The following is a 21,215-nucleotide window of genomic DNA, read 5'->3' as shown; positions in this document are numbered from 1 at the left end:
AAAACTTTTTAATTTTCTTAGTGGAAAAAAAATGATTTGGGTAAAATGAAGCATTTTGTTTTGATTTGTGGCATTTTTAGCTGATTTTTTATTAAAAGAAAAGGGAATTTGGAATGCTATTCACAAAAACCACCGGAAGAGAAGGTGGTAGTGCATTCTTGTGGGATATGGGAGACTTGAGTTCAAGTCCTCACTCAGCCTGATTTGGAGCAGGAGTTTGAACATAGATTCCCCACACTGCATAAGAGTGCCCTAGCCACAAGGCTGTAGGGTATCCTTGGTGGTGCTCTCTCTGTCTCACCTCTTCCTCTTTTAATGAATAATTATATATTCACTGGGCCAGAGAGAGCACTCTATAGCCTGGTATTAGGGCACTCACCATGGAGCGGGGGACACCCAGGTTCCAGTCCCTGTGTCAATGAATATTTAATTACTTATACAAAGTGGAACAGCTTCAACAGGAAAGACTGAGAGATGGCCACTCCAGAACACCACATAACCCAAAAGTGCATTCTTCAGCGAATAAACGATTATGCTGAAAACATTCGCCCAGCTAGTCAGCACATTGGAGGGAATTCAGAGAAGAGGGATGGACTCAGGTGGAAAGCTTAAAAGTATTATGTATATAGTTTAGAAGAATTATCCCTAGGGTAGGGCGAATCGGGGTGATCACCCTGGGCCCCACGCTTCCAAAGTTGCTGCCGGGCTCCTGGCTGCATGCTGGGACTGGGCGGGAGGAGGGTGACTGCAGCTCGCCTCCCGGCTGCGTGCCAGGATCCAGAGGGAGGCAGGCGGCTGCTGCCAGGATCCCGGCTTTGTGCTAGGACTGGGCAGGAAGCGGGCGGCTGCAGGCTGTTAAGGGGGTCAAAACAGTGTGATTTGCCCCAGGCCCCACACCCCCCTAGGAACAGCCCTGTAGTTTAACCAAATGAGGGCTAAGTGGGGGGCGGAATAGAATAACCGTCTACACATATTGCATAATACAAGAGGTCTAGATCATCCTCTAGATAGAAAAATTTTCCAAAGGGGACAGGAAATTTCAATCTCTGCAATAATTCGTAGCCCCTCCACTTTACTCTCACTCCTTTTTTCTTACTCCTCCAGCTTCCTGGCAACATGGCTCCTGTAGTTGCTATGAATCCATGAACTCCCTCCTGGCAATGGATCTATGGGGGAGTTTCTCATGGCATAATTGCATAGGTGGTGAGAAAGTTGATATATTGAGGCAAGAAGGTGCTTTATCTTGGGAGCCATGTTCAGTTTTAGGAAGCTGACTTTATGTAGACGAGAAACTGAAAATTCTGCGCTGAAGAAGCCTTCCAGCTAAACATCATGTGACATTACCATTGATCCTTATATAAAAACCCAGATAGCTATATACTGGCTTCCATAAATTAGAGATACCTCTATTCTGACATAGTTTGCGTTTAAATTACATGGAACATACAGGAAAGTCCAATCAGAACTACTCTCTAAGGCATAAATTCTGTCAGTGTCTTGTCTGTAGATCTTTGAAAGTATGCAGGGTAAAAAAATTCAATCCGGATGCATCCTGTGGGGTGCAGTAGAAAGTGACTCATTCCGATGATATATGGTTTTAGCATGATGGATGCGGAGTCTTACAATAGAAAAAGCTGTGTGAGTCAAGGACTGGGGTTACACAATGGCAATGCCAACATCTGCAGCCATTGGTCCATCACTGCTTATGGGCGTAAGTGTGATGTCCAGTGAACAGAAGATTTCAGTATTTCTCTGTCACAGATGGTGGAAAGTGTTTGTCAGCTGCAGTTTAAAGTATAAACTTCAGCTGCAGTTTATATCCGACTCCAACTGTTCTCATCTGGAGTAGAATATAAATCCCAATTCATTGCCCACTGGTAAGGTTAACAGTCTTGAGTTCCTGATGAATGTCCATTTGTTCTGTCATTGTGATATGCTAAGCAGGAAATGTATGTATCCATACTGATTTTTAGAAAACCAGGTGAAGGCAAATAACATGACATCTTTTATGGAGTCGGCAAATAAAATACTACAGTAATCACATCACCTGCTTTATGAGAAACGAATAAAATGCAGGCCATTTTCTTTCCAATGATAGTGTTTGCTGGTTAATTAAATTTGGGATTGGGTCAGCCTGGGAATTTGTTTTATTAAGAATGAAGTTCAATTTTTGAAGAGTTTCTTCTCTATTTTCAGTCATCTCAATATAGCGACTGACATAGCCTATCACTCCCTCCTTTTGGAAACTCTCTTCCCTTGGTTGCAGAGATTGTGGGGTTTTTTTTTGGTTTTCTACCTTCCTCTATAAAAATTCCTTCAGTGTCTCCTTTGGTGGCTCAACCTCCCCACTCCTGCTTTTTATTGGTGACCCCTGGGTCTGTCCTCAGCCCCCTCCTCTTTTCTCTCTACAATCTATCTCTGTGCAAACTCATTCATTCAAATAACTTTAATGATTACCTTGATGTTGATGAGTCCCTGCTATATCTCTCCACCCCCAACTTCTCCCCTCTTCATACTCTCATCTCTGACCACACCTCTGACATCTTCTCCTGCATTTGCACAGCCAACTCATATTCGGCATGCCAAAAAACTCATCCCCTTATCTTTACTCCAAAATTCTTCCTCTCATCTTTATTATTGTTGGTCATTCCATCATCCTCAGTCCCCAAGGCTTACAGCCTCTCTCCCCCTCAACATAGATACTATCACTAAATTCCTGTTTAAAAACACTTATTCTTATCCATTTCCATGGAAAAAAACTGTTGGCCAGGCTTTGGTCACATTATATATCAACTATCTCCTCCTCTGGTCTTCTTGACACTCACCTCATCTGCACATCCAATGGCCAAAATTCTGCTGCAAATCCCATCACTTTCTCCCTATTGTTCCCTGCATCAAATTTAAGCTCCTTCAAGACCATCCACAATCAAGCTCCTTCCTAGCTCTCTGGCCTTGTCATCTTTCACCTCCCAAAACACCCTCTTTGCTTGGTGCTCCTCTACCTAACCTCTACCTAACCTTCGCCCACACTCATATCAATACTACAGCTGATCAACATTTTTTTATTCAAACTATTTTTTTGTAGAAAAATGCAGTTTCATTGACATTGAAATATTTCAGAAAAAGTTTGATTTCAATGAAATATGATTTTTCAATACAGTTTTTCTAAACAAAACAAAATTTTCAATTCAAATTGAAACAAATTTTAGTTTCATTTCAAAATTTTCCATAAGAAAATCAAAAAATTTTCTATGAAAAATTTCAAATGAAATCATTTTGTTGGCAATTTTTCACACTGCTAATACTTGATTTTTCAACCACTCCTACTATATACCTTCTTTTATGCCTATCTGACCTTGTCTGCCACACCTTTCCCCCTTCTTCTTTAAATCCCTTCTCAAAATCATTTCTTCAAGGAAGCTTATAGTCTTTAGATAGTCATATCAGTAAATCAATACAGCAACTCCATGATCTTATTGTCTTTGCCCTTGATCGCTCTAAATTTATCATCTCCCTGTCTCTTGTCTTAATTTAGGCCCCGATTCAGCACATGCTTAACCTTAAGAATGGTAATCCCATCAGTACTTGACAAGGCACTTAAACACGTGCTTGAAGTAAATAAAACATGGACGTCATTAAGTACTTTGCCGAATTAGAGTGTTAGTACAGGTAGGGACTCGGGTGGAAACATTTAAAAGTCTGTGTGGAAAAGTGTGCTTTTGTATGTGCAAAATGCCCAGTGTGCACATGTAATTCATGCTTGCACATGTACAAAGATATTTGCATGCACAAGTTGTCCTGTCCTCTATTTGTAATAATACTTTAGGTGCTCTGAATGCATAACTTGTGAATGCATAAAAGTGTATGCACACATATAAAGTTTAGACCTTAGTCGTGAATTATTTCAAAAGCACCATGACTATCTACGATACTATATCAATAAAAATTACAAAAATAAAGAGCAATTTTTATTAAAAAAACAAAACAAAATGAGCAATCAGAATTTCAATATGCAAGTAATAATAACAATCATACTGTAAATGTGACAAATCTTCAGAAGGGAAATAACAGCACTGATAGTAATTAAAAACAGATGCTGCAAGAGTCAGTACATCAGAAACTTAAAACAATTCATTAAATATACGGTTTCAGTGAAATACTGAGCTGAAATAATTTATCAGTATTATTTTCATGACAACTGCTAGACACTATGAAATAAAAGGATTTAGTTACTGTATAACTTCATTTAGAGATCATAGTTTCCAATGAATGTAAACAGTTCCCTTCTTTGCAATTTCAAACTGAGAGGGGCTTCAAAACAAAGGTTGTTTCTATACCATGATTTTCCTTTCTGATTGCATTGTAAAGATATATCTGCTGTTAGAGTGGTTGTTAATTGAGAACACCTTCTAAACAAAGATATCAGATATGTTTTATTTCTAGACTACATAGAAAAACATAAAGCAATACCTTAAGGAAAACATTTCATGGTTACAACTGTAACCAAATAGCATCTTTATGTTGTATACAGTCCAACATTAAAACTTCAAAAGTACAGCATAAATCAATCACTTTAGAAAGGAAAACATTTATGACATAAAATGTTTATGATGAAACTCACTAAGGTTGGACATCCGACTCATGAGTATGACGAAATCATTATATTTATGATGATAAATCAATTAAGTAAAATACAGAGGTAAATGCATAGGTATTCCAACCATTTCCCAGCCAATTACCATTACATATAAGTAAAGTTTGCATCTGAAGTTTTAATTCTTTCTTTAAAATATATTTCTTCAAACTATAATAATGAGCCTGGCCTGTTTTTTCCTAGATCAGCTAAGAAATCAATTCGCGTTCAAGAGAACATGTATTTGCTGTTCCAATATGATTTGCAAGGCATTGTACAAACCAGTAGGAAGTAAGTAGTCCCCAAGAATCTTATAGTCCAAATCAGATTAATAGTGAGACAAACTATGTGAATGTTGAGCAAATATCAGAGTCAGCTGGTTCAGTGCAGTTCAGATGCAAGCCAGCATCGTCTCCTGAATTATTGCCCTCCTGTGCTGCCTTAGAATCTAAGTTTTCATTTAAAAAAAAAATCTCTAGCCCTTATGGTTGCAAAGCTGCAAGATAACATTCAATCTCTTTAACCTATGCAGTGATGTCCACCTAAGTCTCAAGGCAGCCTCAAACAACTCTAAGGGAGGTGTAAAGTGACCTCATTCATATAATGGGTTTTCTCATGCATAATAATGATTATTTAAATAGCAACATTATTCACTATTTCACTGCTCAGCTCATTTTGGCTTTACAGTTAGACAGTTTGGGTTGTGGGCGGAATAAAAAAAGAAAGGAAGTTATAAAATGAAGGACACAAAGAGAATGATAAAATGAAAGGGGAGGGTAGATTACAGGGATTGAGATGGAGAGAAAGTGGAAACAGAGACATGCTATAAGCAGGAGCAGAGATGTGAAGGCTTTTGAAAGTGAGGCTCATGAATTTAAAACTGAAACATGAGAAGCCAGTGAAGGATCTCCATGAGTGGAGGAGAGTCACAGTTAATGCAATATGACAGGAAGACATTTGACTACCGTATTTCGGATTAACAGAAAAGGAGAGATGTAAGTGGGGAGGTTAGAAAGGAGAAAGTTAGAATAGTTGATATTTAGGAAGGTGAGTACTTTAGAGATAATATGGAGGGAGAAAATTTAGGATTCACTGATGGCCATAATTTGCTAGGAAAAGGAAAGAGAAAAATCAATGGTACCAGCAAGACTGCAGGAATATGTGGTGATGGGCAGTGAATGAGAGGGCTTAAAGGGAAAATAAGAAACTCAGTTTTTGACATGGTTAATTTTAGAAAGCAGAGGGACTTCTAGGAGGAGTCTGGTTGATTTTACCTGAATCCCCATATCAGTGATCTTCCTACATTCAGATACAGAAAGTTCCTTCATTCTTCTAGTGTGTCCAAGGGCTACCAAGCTCTGAAAACATGCCAAACAAATTTCAGCTTTATATTATAAAAACACACACGTCTGTAAAATTACAGTCATTTTATTATGGCAGATGATAATCATGTCCTAAATTTACAGCATCTAGCACCTTCCTTCTGAAGATTACACCTTTTAAAGACATTGACTAATTTACCCAAACAATACCCTTCTGAGATATTTCTTCATTCTACAGAGGAAACTGAGGCCCAGAGAGGTTGAGTTAGTGCCTGAAGTCCCATAAAGAGTTCATGATAGAGTGAGAAATATGGACCAGGTCTTGTTCCTCTGGTCTTTCCTCCAGAAAATGATTTCTTTATGTAGCTGTCCTCACATAGTCCAAAACTATATATCATGTTGAATGTGCTCTTTTCTTTAGAATGAGAAATAATTGTCATAACAAATCAGCTCCTTAAATTAATATTTCTAAGCGTTCATTAGGGAGAACTATCCATTTGATCTGGATTTCCTATCTGCATCCACAATGTTTGGAAACCAACAAATTTATGGCTTTTGTGCAGGTTCTTCACTCCAGACAAGTTAGATAAAAATTGCTGTGAGGTCTTGTACGAAATTATTTGTTGAAAAAACAAAAACAATGAACATTTTCATATAAGTGAGAAAAGGAAGTAGAGGAAGCAGAGGTACATGAAATGTTTTCACTGCCAGTAAACAAAGTAGCAGTTTCATAAAGTGAACCATTTCACAGATTTGCTTCAAAATTTTGGACTGAAAGAAGGGCTTTTCACAAACAAGTATACATTAACTAAAAAACAAATACTAGTTCAGTTCTTCAACCAACCTTTATATTCAGTGTTTTTACATTTAAATTATGCCTCAAGCCACATGGTCCTGTTAGGCACAAGTCAGAGATAGTGTCTAGTCATATTACCCCAGCAAGATATTATGCCAGCAGGGAACAGTTCCTGTGCTCAGGGCTGCAACTATGGCAACTCTCAATTTTGGGAAAGGAATATAGCTTGTGTTATCTTTTCCTTGTACCCTGGGGGCAAGGACCAGCACAAACTGGCCATCACTCTCAAACCCTAAAGAGAATGAGAGTTTTGGTGTTTAAATTTTTATACTGATGCCAAATGTCAGGGGACCCAGTAAAACCAAAACAAAGTACAAAGTGAGCCTTCAGAAAACAAATTTTTCATTTTCTTCTATATGACTGGTGTGTGAACATTTTGACTAGCAAATTATCAGCCATGCTGCACAAAAAGGAAATGTGATAAAGAAAAGTAAGAATGTGTAAATATGGTCTGGGATCCAGATGTGGATACTATTGTGATGATGTTAGAAGAGAGAGGAGAAAGTGTAGATTTTGCTAATTCTGAAAACCCAGACCACTGAAAAACGTAGGCTTGGCAGTTTTCAATATTTCTTTTTATAAACTTGACAATTAATATTTATTTTTAATCTATTTTCTGATTTGTATTGTTTAAAATAAATTTTCACAGTTTCACAGTGGGACTGAGGGGCCAGTGACACTGGATCCCTTCAGGTACGAGATGTGGCAATGGATGCAGTCCTAGCAGGGCAGAGCAGAGACCCTGGGCCAGACTGCAAAAAGGAGGACTAGACTTGGCCGCCCTGGTGCTGAAATGCTCGTGCAGTCCCCTCTCTGTCCTGGAGACCGCTCCTACAATCCCAGCTGGTGAATGAGCAAGTGGGTCTGTGGAAGGTTCTCTGCATTGCCACAGAGCCAGTGACATTGGATCCCTGCAGGCACAAGTTGCAGGTGGAGCTGCACTTGCCTACTGTTACTAATAAGATTTTTTTCGTCAATTTCAGTGTGTCAGGTGAAATCAATGTTTACCAACTATTCAAATCGAATCCTGCCATGCCTAGAAATAGTCATGAAAAATGTAAGATCCTTCATCCTTCCCCAGAAATTGAAGTTTCCCCAGTGGACGTGTCTATCTTTGAAAGTCAATCATTACTTTCAGGGGAGTCACAAACAGCTAGAGTTTTCTCATTTTTGCTCACCAAAGCATCCCTGTTCAGGTCAGCACATAAGCATGTGCTTAAGGCCCAAGTGGTGTTAAGCTTGTGCTTAAATTTAAGGACATGGTTAAGTGTTCTTCAGAAAAGGGATGGTCTTAAGCTTATAGCTTAACTGCTGTCCTGAATGAGAACCCAGCCGATTAGTGGTAGGTTTAGACATATAGAGCTACCTTTTTTTTTAAGTACCATTTCTTTATTGCCATTTAGAACCAACATTAATCTACTTTACCCAGTAGTGAATTACTAAAATTCATTAAATATTTTTGTTAAACTATAACTAAAACTAGCATTACTTCATATCTAACCTACAACTATTTGTACAACTACAGCAACTTTGGATCCTAGTATATAAATCACCCATTTGTAAACTGAACATCAAAGTTTCAGGTACTATTCCTTATTATTATTATTATTTTTAATCTGAAAACTTTATAATTACTTCTAAAATGTTACAAGTACCCATTATGCTATAAAAGATCAAGATGCTCCAGATCTGAAATCCGATGAATACATCAGATTCCACTGTGTAAGAACTACTATCTATTATTATTTTCATTACAATAGAGTCTAGGGATCGACCAGGAATAAAGCCGCACTGTACTAGTCATTTCATTAATAATATGTTTGGCAAAATAAGGAGTACAGGATTTTTAGGGGGAAAGAATTTGAAAAGAGCTAATCTCTTAGTTACACAGCAAGACTATTAAGACTTCAGTTTGTAAGAAACAAGACTGTTCAACCAAGTTCCACTAGACTAGCAATGCAGCAAATCTAATCGATCTGAAGTGGTTCAAAAATCACTCTGAGTAATAATTATTCTTACAACAATGTATAAAAGAGCCTATACTCATTGGTATTTTTACATCTATTGGTAGATTTTGATTTTGTGGATAATTTGTGCAACTTGGCATATTTGGGAATGTGATGAACTGGTTCCAGTCATAAATGACAATTGTCCCAGTTAGTATCACTTGGAGAATCTTCATTATATCTTCTGGAATCATATATGATGCTGTGCTCTCCAGGAGTCTCTCCTGGCTCCGAATCTCCTCATTTTCAATGTTACGCCCCTGGAAATTTGTGGAAAATATGGTCTAAGCTATCATCGTCATGATGATACTATCTACCCATCCACCTGTCGATATTTATTACCGTTCAATAACAATGCTTTGCTGCCATATGCAAATTTAAATAAATGCTATTCCACACGGAAGTCACTGGTTAGCATCTGCTTATTTTTAATGGTGCCCACTATCCAACATGCCTATCTCATTTATAACTCTGAAGGAGATATGTGGGTTCAGAGCACATTACTAAAAATACCTTAACATGAAACTGACTGAGATTAAACCTCAGTAAAACCAAAGCTATGTTTATTGTGTCAGGTAGGAGGTGTGAAGAGAACAGCATTTCCTTTCACCTCCTAATCAATACTAGAAAGCTCCTTAAGACAGCTGCATTAGCCTCTGTTTTTCCTGCACCCCTATTCTACAAGGGGCAATAGTCAATGCATCTGTACAGGTGGATCCCCCAGCTTGCCCTACCCAGGGCCGTTTTAAGACTTTCTTAGGCCCTAGGCACACTTGCCTTCATAGGCCCCCCGACCGAAATAACTAATTTGATTTTAAGCTATTAATAAATAGTTTTTTTAATAAAAATAAAAAATTATATATACATTTTTTTTTCGTAGGCCCTGAAAGTTTCGTAGGCCATAGGCACTGTGCCTATTGTGCCTAATGGATAATACGGCCTGGCCCTACCCCCAAACACTACTGTGCAAGTCCAAACAAGTAGCTACTGCAAAAGCAGTGCTAGGCAGCATGCAGAGCATGTACACACACTGTGTGGGCTTTCAAAATCCGATCTGGTTCTTACAGAGTGGAATCACATCAGTTCCACTGTGTCTGGGAACCCCAATGGCCACAAAGGGGCAGAATGTGACCCAAGCCTTCGGCACACCACAGATATTATCTAGCCTTCTTAGAGTTCAACTTAAAAACCTTCTTGTTCTGTTCCAACCTCACTGTGACCTAGATTTATTTTTTCAATCAATTTGTTTTAGAAGGTCTTAAAAGATTTTTCATTTACTTTATTATTTGGGATGGACATGCATCTATTGAACACAGTTTATTATTGCTGTTTTGCACAGGCTTCTTGCAGAATAAAAAGTGACCATTTACTCTAATCATCTGGGGAGGGTCCTCACTTGCTAGATCCAAGACTTCTGAGGCTATGGCAGGCAGCAATACCAAAGAAAAACTATTTATTATGAATGTCCATACATTGGAAGTCTATGCCCTCAAATCCTTCAAATACAAAGTGATATGTTTATTGTTTCTCACTAATAATAACCATGTGCCACTTTATTTTCAGCTTGTGCTGAGACTTTGATGCACATATCTCTTTATAATCTTAAAGGTCAACAGCTGTAATGTATGTTGCTTTGCCTTTGTATAAATAAAATCTCTCATTTCGAATTCTGCTTTCTGACGTGCTTTGAAATAAGTCATAATATGTTCTGAGTTCTGAGTTGTCCAGAATTTCTACTATTGCACAAAGGATTTATTTTAAGGTTCTAGGGCTTAGTCTTGCAAATCCTCACTCCTAAGAGTAACCCTAATGAAATCACACATGCTGCTTGTGTGACCCTGAACAAGCCACTTAGACCAAAATTTTCAAACTGAATTCAGATACTAAATTCCATATTTAAACAGTGACATGACTTTTCAGAGAGGCTGACATCAATGGAAATTGCAAGGGCTCAGCAATTCTAAAAGCCCAGCCACATGTAATGCCTAAATATTAATTCAGCTAACAATAGGCAATGAAGTTTGAACATTTTAGCCATTGTGCTATTAGTCTGTGGTCACAAAGGCAGGCTGGAGCACAGCCAAAAAGAGATCTTGTCTCAAAACTCTCAGCTCTGTGTCTTAACCAGAAGACGATCAATTCTTTTATGTAAATATAAACAATAAATGTCAGAGCTGTTTTCCTCGAGTCAAAACCAGACTTACTAGTATGTCAAGTCAGTAGTAGGATAAATTACTAAATAAAGATCATTCCTTTTCTGCTCTTGATATTTTGTCTTTAGAATATCCACAGAAAGTTATATTTTTTGCCTTAAATTATTAAACAAAATTTATACAATTAACTTACATTGTACAATTTTCATGGTAATTGCTGCATTACAGAATCTCTGCTAATAATAAACCTGTTTAGAGATGGTTGCAGTATAACTATCTGCATATCATGCCAGAAAAAAATCTTATCAATCGAGCCTAAATTTGTACTATTATTAAATTACTCTTTCTTTTATACATTATCTAAATAAAAAATAATGATTAAACAACACATATAGGACTCAGTCCATTATTACAGAGTGGCTGTTTGTAACTTTTTTTTAAAGTAAAGGTTGTGTCAGCTTTTCTATTCTCAGCTCTATTTTTAAGAGATTTAAACTTCAGCTGCAATAGTTTGCTCTGGGCAGAACACTGGAAACTAGGATTAATCACAGATTTATATATAATAAGGTCAAAAGGGACTGTAATGATTAGCTAGTCTGCCCTCCTGTATATCACAGGGCAGACTCCTTCACTCAATAACATCAGCACCAAACCCAATAATTTATGGTTGGACTAAGCATATCTTGAGAAATACATTTAATCTTGATGTCTAGTTCAAACAGCAGTGTTTATTGTAAAAAAAAATTCTTGAAAAAACAAAATAAAACACCTGGGACTGATTTTCCAAGTTACTAAATAACTGCATCTCCCATTGACTTCAGTTGAAACTGTAGGTGTTCAGCACTTTTGGAAATAGTAAAAAACAGTTACACACCTTCTTGTAAATGTTGTTCTTTGAGATGCATTATGCATGTCCATTACATTGCTGGTGTGTGTGTGTGTGTGCAGCTTGTAAGCTGGTGCCAAAGAGTTTTCCCCAAGGTAACTATAGGGGCAGCACTGCCCACCTTCTAGGTCTTCATGCTCCAAACAAGGGCACAAAAGGCAAAGCCGCACTGCCCCTCCTTCAGCTCCTTTGCACCAGAAGACGATGATAGATGCATTGGCTCATGTAGCGGATATAGGCAATTATGACGGGGTGTATTAGTCCCTCCCACCAGAAGGCGAGCCCTCAGCTCCCTCAGGGGTCAGAAAGGCCCTTCCCCATCAGGCACGCTGCGCACACCCTGGCAGGAGGTGGGGCTTAAAAGCCCAGCAGAGGTCTCAGAGCAGGATGGGACAGTAGAGGAGAGAGACTTACTCCCAGAGCCTACCAGAAGGGATGCAGTCCTGCCATGTCCAGAGAGGCTTCCAGACTGCTGTACTGCTAAGCTCTGCTGTATGTTGAGCCCTGCCACACCCAGAGGGGCTCCAGAACTGCTTTACTGCTCAGCATTGCTATTTGTTGAGCTTTGCCATGCCCAGAGGGGCTTCAGAACCATCTCCTACTCAGCTGGGTGGGACGTTGGGCCCCACCTCACCAGAGAAACTTTCAAACAGTGGCGTTAAAGGCAGCCAGAGGCCAAGCACGACTCTTTGGGGCCTGCATGGGGCAGGAGTTGTACCAACAGCTCTCCACCCCTCCATTCTTGGAAAGCCCTAGGCACCGTCTGTCACAGCAATACAGCTCAAAGAACAACAGTTATGAGAAGATGAATAAACATTTTTCTTCTTCAAGTGCTTGCATATGTCCAAGCTATTACCCTAGGCAGTGGGGCTCAGAGTTAATCAAAAGAGTGACTGTAGAACTGCTTTCCCTGCATTTGCATCCTCCCTGGGTTCAGTGATCAGTGTATAATGTCTGGTAAATGTCTGAACTGAAGACGATGTGGCTGCCCTGCATATGTCCCTAATAGGAACATGTGCCACAAACACTGCCGAGGCTGAAAGTGCTCTGGTCATTACTCCTTTGGCAGCATAACACATAGTGATGCAGCTGGTGATCCATTTTTAAAGTCTCTGGCCAGGTCTACACCTCAAACTTAGGGCAACCTAGCTACATTGCTTAGGTGTGTGAAAATGAGACAGGTAGTTAAACCAAAATCCTGGTGTAGACATTGCTAGGTTGACAGAAGAATTATTATGTCGACCTACCTACTGCCTCTCGAATGGATGGATTTACAGTGCTGCAGCTCTGCCATTGTAGTGTTTTTAGGGTAGACGTACCCTCTGTGTTATAACTGACTATCCTCTCATAAACTCTGCAAATTAAACAAATCGCTGGTAAGATCCCAAAAGTCCTGTGCAGGTAAAAAGCCAAAGCTATGGTGTGGAGCCTTTGCTCATATTTGTGAGCCTGCAACGTCAGAAGGAAACCTGGTAAGGATATAGACTGATTCAGGGGAAAAATTCAGACACCTTTGAAAGGAACGTAGGGTATGTCGTGTACACTTTGTACGCAATAGGTGGCAGGGCCGCTATTAGCAGATCAGACTTCTGTATCAAATATGCACTGACTACAGAGTTTCCTTCTCAAAGAGATACACCAGAGATGTGTCTATGATAAAATCATTTAATGTTCTGCTAAGTTTGGCTGAGGTTAGCTTAAATAAGATATGTAGCACTTTCTTGGTTGTCTGTACAGTTCTGTCAGCCTATCCATTTGCTTTTGGGTAATGTGGGCAGCTAATAATATAATCAAATCCTAGGTCATTCGGATTGACTAAAATTTCGCTATGGTGAATCATGGTCCGTTGTCCGTCATTAGTTGTTCTGGAATACTGAAATGAGTGAAAGTGTACTTCAGTTTCTCGATAACACTGCAACACATTATGTCTTTCAAGTACATTATTTCTATATACCTGGAAAAATCATCCACTGTGACCAGGTATTGATGTCCTATGAATTCACATAAATTCTGCAGTTAGTCTCTTCCAAGAGACTAGTCTAGTAGAGGTGTTTTGTACTCTGTATGGTTCAGCATTGTCTCTTAAGTTTATTTATATAGATCTCATTTTAAAAGTCCAATATCATCAAATACTCTGTCAAGTACTTCCACCTTTCTCACTAGGCCCATCATGGCTGCAGCTGAGAAGGTTGCTGATCTTTGATCACATACAATCTGAATGCACAGCTTTGGTCTTTATAAATTGTTTCTGAGGTGAACTGACTTACGCAGTTCAGAATACCATGGGCTAGTCTGAGCTGTGCCAGGTGACTTCAGCTCTGGGAAGGATTGAAGGTGATTGTAAGTCTCTTCTTAGATGATTGTGATGTCTGCTCCTGAGTCAGTAGTCTTTCCATGAATATTCAATTTCACTCTGCCGGCAGGTTCTGTGTCATCACACCAGATAGATCCCAGAAACAGTGGCTCTTGATTGTCTGAAATATGAGCCAAATCCTTGAGTGCTTTGGTATGGCAAACAGTTGCAAAATATCTATATTTTATGCAATTATTAAACCTTGAGTCTTTGGCTGGACCCACATCACCTTTTGGGGTTATGAACATCTTGTTCATTTAGGCCAAAGGGCTTTGGTGTTTTACTGGAATTTGTCCCTCTTAGCCAAGAATGGATGTTTTCCTAACATATGCCTTAGAAATTAATTTGTGGAAGTTCTATGGCCCGTGTTATACAGAAGGTCAGACTAGATGATCACAATGGCCTCTTCTGGCCTTGAATTCTATATATCTATGACTCATCCACCAGCTTGGAGATAACAACAATCCACCCGACATGCACACAATTTATCCAGCTGGTAAATGTGAGGTGACATACTGATTTTAGGCACATCTGCAAATTCAGTACTCTGAGATGCAACCAGACATGAGGGCTTACATGCAGCCATGTGTGACTAAGAGCATGAGGCAATTCCTCACAGTGGTTTGTGGGTAATCCTTGAGGGACACACAGAGGTCTTGTATACCCTGGAACCTGTGAAGAAGAAGAAAGGCTCTGGCAGAGCTTGAGTGCAGGATTGTACCAAAGAACTTTTCTCTGTGCAGAGGGGATAACATTAACTTTTCTTTTTTTATTTTCAGGCCCAGGAAGCTGAACATATGGAGAATTTGATGGACAGCAACCTCCATCTGATGTCTGGATTGACCCTGAACCAACCAGTCATCCAGGTAAGGATACATGTGGACACTTCTCTGGTGGAGGTAGGCTGCCACTACTGCCATGTACTTGGTGAAAACTCTTGGTGCAAATGAATGACCAAAAGGCAGAACAGTGAATTGGTAACAAACTTTTCCAGTCATGAACCTTAGAAACTTCCTGTCACCAGGATGGATCCCCACATGGAAGTATGTATCCTGTAAGTTGAGGACAGCATACCAGTCCCATGATCATAGCAAGGGACACCATATGGAACGTTATCTTCTTGATGTACTTGTTCATGTTCCAACCAACAGTCTACAATGGGTCTGAGACCACCTCTGGATATGGTAACAGGTAGTGTCAGGAATAAAAATCCCTATATTGATGAAGAAGAGGCCCCTTTTCTGTATGTCCTAAATAACGTAGAGTCTACACTTCTTATCTTAGTCCAGACTCGTGAGAGGATTCCCTGAAGAGGAACTGAATAGGGAAGTGGGAGGGAGGGGGTGAGAAAGAAAATGCAGGATATTACCTGATTCCACCATGCTAAGCACCCGTTTGTCCAAGGTGATGAACTGCCACAAATGTAGGAAATGGGATAACTTGTCCCGAAAAGGGGAGAAAGGCCAATGAGACCACACTGGACGGCATACTATCCTCGACATAAGAGTCAAACTGACTGCTTCAAAGCCAGGAGATACTTAGATGAAGGGCCTGAGGAAGTACAAGGTACAGGCCTCCCCCTCTACAATTTCTGCTTCCTCATATACTGGTCAGCCTGACAGAAGGGCTAATGTTGCTGCACAGGAAGGTAATAGGAATGATATTTTGTTCTCTTTGTAACTGAATTATAGAGGCCCAAGGACTTTAGAACCACTCTCAAGTCCTTTAGGGTGTGTAAAGTCTCATCAGTTTTGGAAGAAAATAATTTATATATTTCAAAGAAAAGGTCCTCAATAGTCTGTTGCACCTCCATAGGAATCCCTGAATACCACAGCCAGGAGGCACAGCTCATACTAACAGCCATCACCATAGGTAGCCCTGGATGAAGCGTCCAATGCATCCAAGGAGGCCTGCAGAACCAAATGAGAGACCAGGCGATGAAGTCAAAGAGGGTGGTACCTAGCTTGTAGCCAATGGTCCAGAATAGAGTGTCTCAGTGCAGAGAATCTCAAAACCTGCACCAGTCCAGATGAAAGTCTTCACCGTGAATTAATGGGGATGACAGTACTGACAGGTACAACAAGTCCCTCACAGTGGCATAAGCCGCCAGTGCTATCAGTACCGACCTGGGAGGTTGTCCCATTGTGATCAGAGAAGTCCAGTCTGTCACAGCCAAAGAAATAGCTGATTTCAATGACCTCTAGGAAGGCATTGGAGTCAATAGCTCAGGTCTCTCTGTATGAGTCAGTACCAGGGAACAGTGAGCCAAAGGGTGTGCTCTACGATCTGTATCAGTTCCCGATATTTGAGGAACTCATTACCAACTTCTTTTCATGTTTCTGAGACCAGGAATGCTCTGAAGACTTCAGTCTTGTGGAAAATGGTCCTGTGATATGGACCTCCTGTAGCTCTTATCTTCAGGCAAAGCTGGAAGAGCACTCCAGCAAGGAGTCATGAAAGAACGTCCCTGGGACGATTCAGATGCTTCTGACACCAGTCTAAGTGCTGCCTCCATCTAGATGTAAAAAAAGTTGCTCTTCCCTCAGCTTTTCTGTCCTGATCTTGAAGCTGAGACAAATGGAGCTCCTGTCTCTAATGTCACCCTCGCCTAAGCACTTGAGGCAGCATGAACAAGGATCATGGACAGTCATGAGCTTCTGACAACCCAAGCAAGATTAGAAACCCAGTGACTTTGATACCAGGCAAGGCCCGAAGGCCCATCTGACTGGAAATATTCAAACTAAAATGTAATTTAAAAAGCAAAATAAGAAACAAAGAAAAAATAAAAGGAAAAATCAAATGGTGAAAAAGAGTACCAGTAGGTACATAACCAAGCAGCAATAAGATGGTTCACAGAGAACAAAGATACTCCAACTACAAACCACAGACAGTCAGAAGAAACCGAAGGACGGACAGGGCAGCTCTGCCTTTTATAGCCTCTTTGGAGCACAAGGAGCTAGGAGCCGGGTGCGGCCACCTCTATGGGCACTGCTAAGGAAAACTCTTTGGCATCAGTGCACAGGATACACACACACCCCTTCAGTGTAATGGACATGTGCAAGCACTCTAGGAAGAACTGTAACTTTTCTCTCTCCAGCTGGATCTGGCATTCATTTAATTTCTTTCAACATTTAGTTTTCTTGGAAATGTGTGTCTGTTGTATAATTTGTCACCCACTTTCCTCTGAGAACACAGGGGCAAATAATTCATTTACAATATGTTTCTGATCTTATCTACTGGTTCTGTTAATAAATTTCTCTTCTTATCCCTTACAAGCCATGCTCTCTCTCTCTGGCCCCATTTTCTAATGGACTTTAAAAATGCAGGGCCAGATTCTGATTTCAAATCATCATAAATTTAGAGTAACACCACTGAAGCCATGGGAGTTGCTCTGGATATACTCCTATGTAAATGAAACCAAAATCTGGCCTGTATTTTTATCATAACCTCTTCAGCAATTTATTGTTACATTATTATCTGTATTGCAATAGGATCTAGCATCTCTAGTCACGATCAGAGCCCCATTGTGTACAAACACAGCAAGAGAAAAGAAGATTATATGGTTACATGGGCAAGCTACTGCACAGCTCCTGTTGGTTACAAATCATTCTAGATTTGTAGGGGTCTTTTATTTTTTAAATTGGCTACCCCAACTGACACAATAACAATTTGTCATTGGATGGCTGTCCAGCCAATGGTAGGTACCATAGTAAAGATGGTTCTTGTGGTGCAATTTGAAGGAGGAGAGAGTAGTAGCCTTACAGATTAGGTCAGGGGGTGCATTCCATGCATAAGGGAACATGTTGGAGAAATGGTGGAGAAAATTGTAAGAGAAAGCTTCTTTTTATTCTCCATTTTGCTTTTATCTTTGTTCTTTAAAATAGACTAAGGTTCTTTTGTTCCAAGTCTTAAGACACTTTACCTGTTTTTGTACTCAGATTGGTTTCTTGCCTTTCATCATCATACTACAGGTATTTAGTCACATCCATTGGCATTATTTTAAATTTCATGAAGTCTAAATTGAGACATTGTTTGGCCCTTAATGTTTTTATTGCTAGATGGCTTGTGTAACCCAGGAACAAATTAATTTCCTGTTGGATATTCCAACTATTTCCCTTTTATGCTTTTTCCCACTGCCTCTATCTTTATTTTAGAGACTTCCTTCATTCTACTAAACCTTGGTGTACTGAATCTTAATGGTTTTATTTTTATGTCCCCATAAGATGCGTGGTCCTGCACGTATGTTTAGCATGCTGTGTCAGAATGATGAAAGTCAAGCAGCTGCATGTTCTCAGACTCTTAGATTTGGAACAGAGCTCCCAGAAGTACATTGAAGAGATATCAACAAAAAATTTGAGGTGTTTTAACAAGCTTGTGGCGAGCATGAGAATGATGCTTAGAGCCAAGTACTGCTCATCTAACTCATGAGCAGTTGCATTCAAGTCATTAGGAGCGTTTTGTGCGTTAGGGTATTCCTAAACAGCAGCAGCTACAGCAGCACAACTATGGCGCTGCACCTGTGCCACTGTAGCACCACAGTGTAGATGCTTTGTACATCGACAAAAGGGGTTTTCACATCAATGTAGTTAATACACCTCTCAGAGGTGGTAATTAGATTGACAGAAGAATTCTTTCATCAACCTAGCTGTGTCTACAGTGGGGATTAGGTCAACTAACTACGAAGCTCAGGGACGCAATTTTTCACAGCCCTGAGTGATGTACCTAGATCAATCTAATTTTTAGGTGTAGGCCAGGACTTAGGCAAGTAGATTTTGGCCCTAAGCATATGTGCCTCACGCTCAATAATGGAAGTTTGAAAGACCTACAAATAATTTTCAAATGTATTTACTAGGGCTGTCAAACTATTAAAAAAATCGCAATTAATTGTGAGATTAAAATAAAGTTGTGATTAATCTCAGTTTTAATCGCACTGTTAAACAATAATAGAACACCAATTTAAATTTATTATAAATATTTTTGATGTTTTCTACATTTTCAAATATATTGATTTCAATTACAATAATTATTATTTTTCATTACAAATATTTGCACTATAAAAAAAGATAAACAAAAGAAATAGCATTTTTAAATTTCATACAAGTACTGTAGTGCAATATCTTTATCATGAAGGTGAAACTTAAAAATATAGAATTATTAATTAATTATAATTATTATTATTATTATTTTATATAACTGCACACAAAACCAAAACAATGTAAAACTTTAGAACCTACAAGTCTAAGGGGCATATAGATGTTTAGCATATCTGACAATGCTGGCAACAACAGTGCCATGCAAACGTCTGTTCTCACTTTCAGGTGACATTGTAAATAAGAAGTGGGCAGCATTATTTCCCGTAAATGTAAACAAACTTGTCTGTCTTAGCAACTGGCTGAACAAGAAGTAGGACTTACAGGCTCTAAAGTATTTATTATTTTATCACCTATGCAGTGGCAAAGGTGTGCATGATACTTTCCAAACATACAAAGAACAAGACCACCCTTGCACTGAAGAACTTATGAAAGCAAAAACACATGGAAGCTGATCAGTGGTATAAGGCTAGCCAAAAAAAAAAAAAGAGGAGTTTTTAGGAAGGATTTTAAGATTATATTTTTCAAGGATTATGTATTTTTACAATATTGTTGTGCTTATCTGTGTTTTAGAGGGTTAAATGGCCACTGCCATAGTAAAGGCCGAATAACCATTTCCATTCTAAACCCGTTTTCAGTCATTTAAAAAAGATGGTTACCTACTTGTATTGTAACTATTGTTCTTCAAGATGTGGGTGCAGACATATATTCCACTCAGGTGTGCGTGCACCCGGAGCACCAAAGCCAGAGAATTTTGCTTAGCTGTATCCAGCAGGATGGTGTTCACCCTCTCTGCCCCGTAGCTTATCCCATGGCTATATAAGGCAGCACCACCCGAATCCCCTCACTTCCTTTGCTCCGGAATCAGAGACTGAAGACTCCCATGCAGAGGGGACAGAGGGTGGATCATGGAATACCTGTAACTGACTTATCTTCTTTGAGTGGTTGCAGAGGTGTATTCCCTGATTTAGGTGACTTACAAGGTAGGAGGTGGAACTCAGAGTCTGCTTAAATAATAATTACAGAACTGCCTTCCCAGAGATTGCATCTGACCTAGAAACTGTGGCAAAAGTTTCTACATAAGACCATGTAGCAGCCCTACAAATGTCCAAAACCGAAACATCACTGAGAAATGCAATCACTGTTGATTGAGCCCTTGCTGAATGAGTCTATAAAGCCTGTGGGGGCATGGTCTATGGTAATGGAGAAAATTCTCCATCTGGAGATCGTCTGCGCAGATACCAGCTGACCTTTCATCTGATCCGCATAACAGACAAAAAGTTGAGAACAAAATAATTTAGTTCTTTCCAGATAGAATGTCAGGCATCATCTCACTTCTAAAGTGTGAAGCTGCTGTTCATCTGCATTCGAGTGTAGCTTTTGAAAGAGCACAGGTAAGTAAATAACCCGGTTAAGTTGAAACTGCGAAATTACTTTGGACAAAAACTTCAGACCCTGGACTGAGTCCCACTCGAGAACAAAATTGACGGCACATCTTGTTGTCCTTTGCTGCAAACAGGTTGACCAAGGAGATGCCCCATTCTCTGAAGATGGATCTCACCGCTCTGCTCTTCAGAGACCACTCATGGTTCTTAGAGGAAGTCCTTTTGATTTGGTTTGGAGAGCCCAGTAAGTGTGAGGCTTGGTGCAGGATGTCTTCCTTAATACAAAAGTGCCCAAATCTCATCACTTCCTGACAAACCTGGCTGAAGCATGCTCCTCCCTGCTTGTTCACATAATACACTGCAGTCTGGACCTGCTTAAAGGGGTCCCTGAAAAGGGATAGGGTAGGGTGGGTGACAAGGGGGAATGGGTAGGAAGTATATGGCATGACCCAATCTTATAGTGCTTAGGACCCACTTGTCTGAAATTATTAAACCCCAAGAACTGTTGAAGTGGGACAGTGTGCCCCCAAA

At 39.7% G+C, this 21,215-nt stretch overlaps 1 protein-coding gene across 1 annotated transcript in view; it reads right to left on the bottom strand.

Annotated features, from left to right (window-relative positions):
- FBXL13 (F-box and leucine rich repeat protein 13) overlaps window positions 1–21,215 on the bottom strand; it is a 146,239-nt gene that overhangs the window by 10,997 nt on the left and 114,027 nt on the right. The window contains exon 18 of the mRNA XM_067564518.1: window positions 5,908–5,991. Within this exon, the coding sequence (XP_067420619.1) occupies window positions 5,908–5,991 (84 nt within the window). The remainder of the gene's footprint in view (window positions 1–5,907; window positions 5,992–21,215) is intronic.

Source organism: Emydura macquarii, unplaced genomic scaffold (assembly GCF_026122565.2).
Source record: "Emydura macquarii macquarii isolate MOO-44397 ecotype Brisbane River unplaced genomic scaffold, CSIRO-AGI_Emac_v2 contig_2636, whole genome shotgun sequence".
In the NCBI taxonomy this organism is placed as follows: Eukaryota; Metazoa; Chordata; order Testudines; family Chelidae; genus Emydura; species Emydura macquarii.
The sequence above is the reverse complement of the archived record's forward strand: the minus strand, read 5'-3'. Positions and strand labels throughout refer to the sequence as shown.